At 39.1% G+C, this 5,000-nt stretch overlaps 1 protein-coding gene across 1 annotated transcript in view; it reads right to left on the reverse strand.

Moving 5' to 3' along the window:
* Nucleotides 1–143: 143 nt before the first annotated feature.
* Nucleotides 144–5,000, reverse strand: part of LOC143034137 (uncharacterized) — a 5,997-nt gene continuing 1,140 nt past the window's right edge. The window contains exons 2-3 of the mRNA XM_076200084.1: nucleotides 2,105–2,200; nucleotides 144–619 (exon numbers count right to left, since the gene is read on the reverse strand). Of these exons, the coding sequence (XP_076056199.1) occupies nucleotides 355–619; nucleotides 2,105–2,200 (361 nt within the window). The 3' untranslated portion in view covers nucleotides 144–354. The remainder of the gene's footprint in view (nucleotides 620–2,104; nucleotides 2,201–5,000) is intronic.

The raw sequence follows: 5,000 nt of genomic DNA on the forward strand, positions 1-5,000 counted from the left end.
TGTATGTATATATGTATGTAGATATGTATGCATATTTGTATGCATATTTGTATGTATATATGCATGTATTCAGATCACGATCTAACAGTCTTGTGTTTCTCAAGCATCGTCATACCCCTTGCGGTTATAAAGAAAACATGACGTTGAAAATAATTTTATTTTCCATGAAGACCAATATCAATCCATGTACGTGGGCACAAATATAGGAGCTAGGTCGAGGTGAACAGTTGGACGGGATTTGGAATTGGTATGAAAATCACAAGGTATCTGGATGAGGGAAGGAAAAGGAGTTCTCTAAAGACATGGAGGACGGCCAATGGAGCGAAGCAAATGAGAAGTTCGGGAGATAATTCTCTACTTCGTGACGCAGGAGGTTCCTGCATTACAACACAGGGGTTCACTAAACTCCTCTCCGTTGTACATCCAGGGCATGTCGCATTCGAGCATGGCGTGGTACACGTAGACGTTCTCGCCCTTGATGGTGAGGTCCGGGTGTTCTTGGCAGATGGTCTCGGCCACAGTCAGACCATTGGTCATCACGAAGTTGAGGTCCCCTGATCCAGTCAGGTTGTCATACTCTTCGGTACATCTCATCTTACAGATATTGTGGTTGTCGCAGCTTTGGATAGTGAGAGGGAAGCGAGTGGTTAAGGACACAGAGGATTTAGGTTAGAGTGAAATTGAACGATCATAATTTAAGTCCATTCCGAGCCTATTATTGACTATAAGTCTATTATTAACTATGAATCTACCATTAACTACCCATTGACAATAAAAAATATGCAAGGGGCTTCATCGGACCGAAGAATTTTAATTAACATAATAAAATGTCTTCTCATTTCCTCTAGCAAAGTAGTGTAGATGAGAAAATTATGCAGAAAGGTATAAGACGTTGTCTTGTGTTTGGTATTGTAGTCTACAAAGAGGAACAGGCACAGGCAAACGTGTGAGGTCATGTTGTTATGTTGTTTATGAAGAAAAAAAGAGATACAGCACTGTCACAGCTATGACAAGGCTGGAAACTATCAAACAGAAACACTTGGCGGACATAAAATCATGTACACAGCTAAAAGAAAACAAAAGTTTATGTCAGTAATAAAACATATCATAAGAAGAATCATAGAAGCTGAGGAAAGAATGGATTAAGTTTCATAAAGGTTTTGATTAGAATCAAGCGTTAGGAGTTTAACCAGTGTGTTCATAGAAATATCAGATATAATATGATGACAATTCTTCGAGTTGTTGCTAAAGTGAGATTGGTCAGGTTTTGTGGCATTATTCGTCCCCTCTCTAATTTGAGAACCCGACATATAAATTTTTTTCTTCGTAGACTAATATGACGACCTTACTATCTGTAAGTGGATAAGGAAATCTGCGCACAGAGGAGATTTAGGTGCAGAAGAGTCCGCGCACTCTAGTAATTGCACACACTTGGCCACAACAACTGGCATCCGATGGCAAGGGAAGCCTAAGACAATCAGAACACACACAGACACACACACACACATACACACACACACACACACACACACACACACAAGCAGGTATGCACACACACACATACACACGCACACACACGCACACGCACACACACACACACACACATACACATGCACACACACGCACACTCACCCACGCACACACACACACATACATTCACGTACACACACACATACACACACACATACACACACACACACACACACACACACACACACACACACACACACACACACACACACACACACACACACACACACACACACACATGCACACACACACGACTCGAATGGCGCAGTGGTAGCGTCCGCGGCCGCCACTAAGGTGGTCTGAGTTCGAATCCCACTTGGTGATGAAATAATTTCAGTACCACTGCGCTGCGAGTCGTCACACCAATTCTCATGGGCGGGGAGTTCCCAACACTATCCACTAGAAGAAAACAGTGCGTGTGCTTGTCCTCTACTCCTTCGAAAGTACACTATTCTACCAGAAACAAACTCAAAACTTCTTCTGAATAATCCAAAGACTACAAAGTATGTTAATATATACATTTAGTTTGCATGAAGGATCACCACTCTCTGGGTTCTCCACCAGCTGGACTTACTGCGGAACTTCGAAGGGCGGCAGGTTGAGAAGCAGTTTCTCTCCATCTTCGCTGCTAAGAAAGAGCCCGCAATGACAGTCTGCGGCATATCCTTGGCTGTAAACGGGAAGACATCATTAGGTATAACAAGGCCACGATCTCCATACATACAGCTGGTTTAGTAGATGAAATGAAAAATTTAGTATTACGTATACAACATAGAAAATCCATGTGAACAAGTTGCATATACACGACAAAGGAAACATGAACTGAAAGCGAAGTGTTTATTCCTATACGCTTCAATTCCGGTCCATCTTTAATTTGCTGTTATTGTAATACAATATAGAGTTAAGTATGATAATTGTGTAGAATTTGTTCACAAGCTTCAATAGACCGAAGATTCAGCTCTCTCACACATACAACAAAGTGTAGTTACAGATCTCCAAAAGTAGGACATATAGTAACTATGCGCTAACATTCACAGTTAATTGTATACGATATAGTAATAATTTCTTGTGTTCTTAAAAAGGTATTCAGACTACAAGGTAATAAAATAATCTTAGTGTTATAACGAAAGAATTTATTGAAATATGTGAGTGATGTGATGTATATACAGAAAAGCATGAATTAATTATCAGATTACGTCTTTTTTGCTCTGGCAACTTGATCATTTTTCTTTAAAATTTGAGAGATTCGAAAAGAAGTTCAACTAGGAAAAATGTCGATAGTGTCATGTTTGAATTACTTATTTCTGGCACACAAAACTATGTAACCACTTGAACTTATAAAAAGAGTAATATCTACCACTTTCAAGCCAATAACCTTAATATCTACTCTAAAAAAAAATCACAACATAAAAAGAGTGCATAAGAAAGCATGATTATTGTTCTCGAAAACAAAATAAATATCATATTCGAATGAGGGGGCAGGCGAGACCTGTTTGATGTTTCAAGATTCCGTTTTGCCCCTTGATCCACTCTTTAGATTAATAAATCTGGTTGTCCATAGCCAGGACAAAGTCTCTGAAGGAAGTCCTTGGACCGAATGGATTCATAAATACTAAAGAGATACACAGCGCCACCTACTTCTGCCTTCCCTCGAGCTACATTCCACAGACCCATAACTACTATAAACCCTTTGTTATCCTACTGGTCTTTTATTCCAATGTTCTCTGGGGGCTCAACAGACAGATCAACAATTTGGATGAAATGTATAGCAATCTAACTAATCTAATTATTAATGCACAGAATACATCTGTCCCCCTGAAGTCAATACGGTAAAATAGTAATACTCCCAAATGGATGACGGACAGATTGAAACATGAGATCGGAATGAAAAGAGGACTTTACGTGAAAATAGAAAACGGGGAATCACACCTTAGATCAAGATATAACGAAATGGCAAAGCTGGTTAAAAAGAATACATGTACAGCGAAACGTAATTATGAAATTAAGGTTGCTACGAAAGCAAGATCCAACCCAAAGGGTTTCTTTCATCTCTATAGAACAAAAGATAAAGAAAGAATAGGACCAATTAAAAACAATGAAAATGTTAAGAAAGAATCGGAGGAAAAAATTAGTGAGGAGTTTAACAATTATTTTTTATCGGTGTTTACTAATGAGAGGTTAGATAAAGTACCTGACTGCGATCCGATTTTCAGAGGGGATGAAGAAAGTAGTCTATCTAATATCAGCATTAGTAAAGAAGTAGTCAAGCAGATTGAAATACTTAAAGCTACAAAATTCCCGGGTCCTGACGAAATTTTTCCGAGAATGCTTAAGGAGTGTAAATTTGAAATCTGCGACCAGTCAACTGAAATATTTAATAAATCGGTAGACACTGGTTTTGTGCCTACTTCTTGGAGTCAGACAAACGTTGTTCCTGTTTTTAAGAAGGGAGAAAGATCGTCTTTATGCAACTACAGGCCAATCAGTTTGACATCGGTTATAGAAAAAATGTTTGAATCAGTAATAGTAAATAGACTCAAAGAACACATCGAAAGACATAATTTAATTCGTGATTCACAGCATGGTTTCTCCAAGGGTAAGTCATGTGTGACTAGTCTTCTATCCTTTTACACTAAAGTATATGAGGCGTCAGATAACAATGATAATTACAATGTTATTTACCTTGACTTTAGCAAAGCCTTCGACAAGGTGCCACACCAGAGACTACTAAATAAAATCAAAGGCCATGGCATAGGAGGAAATGTATTAGAATGGATTAGAGCTTGGATTAGTAACAGAAAAAAGCGGGTCACCATAAATGGAGTAAAATCTAGGTAGGGCAATGTTACTAGTGGGGTCCCCCAGGGATCGGTTTTGGGTCCCTTGTTGTTCATTATGTACATAAACGACTTAGACAATGGGATAAATAGTAATGTTAGTAAGTTTGCGGACGACACTAAAATAGGACGCCCAATTAGGTCAGGAGACGACGCAGAGATTCTGCAGGATGATCATAAATTATTCACATGGTCGGTGAAATAACAAATGAACTTCAATATCTCTAAGTGTAGCGTATTAAACGTAGGGCTACACAACCCCGAAAATAGATACAGTTTAGATAACACGCTTTTAGAGAAAACTGAATGCGAGAGAGACTTGGGAGTTCTAGTGAGTCCGGACCTTAAAACCAGGAAACAGTGCATTAGCGCCAGGAATAAAGCTAACAGAGCATTAGGTTTCATTGCTAGGACGGTAACGAAAAGAAATGCAGGGGTAATCATTAAACTTTATCTAGCAATAGTTAGACCCATCCTTGACTATGCGGTACACTTTTGGTCTCCGTCCTACAGAATGGGCATCAATTCACTAGAATCAGTACAGAGAAGAATGACCAAAACAATACATGGACTTAGAAATTTGCCTTACGAAGAGAGGCTTAGGCACCTTAACTTACACTCCCTGAAAAGACG

Source organism: Oratosquilla oratoria, chromosome 17 (assembly GCF_046742065.1).
Source record: "Oratosquilla oratoria isolate Oo_2021 chromosome 17, ASM4674206v1, whole genome shotgun sequence".
Taxonomy (NCBI): domain Eukaryota; kingdom Metazoa; phylum Arthropoda; class Malacostraca; order Stomatopoda; family Squillidae; genus Oratosquilla; species Oratosquilla oratoria.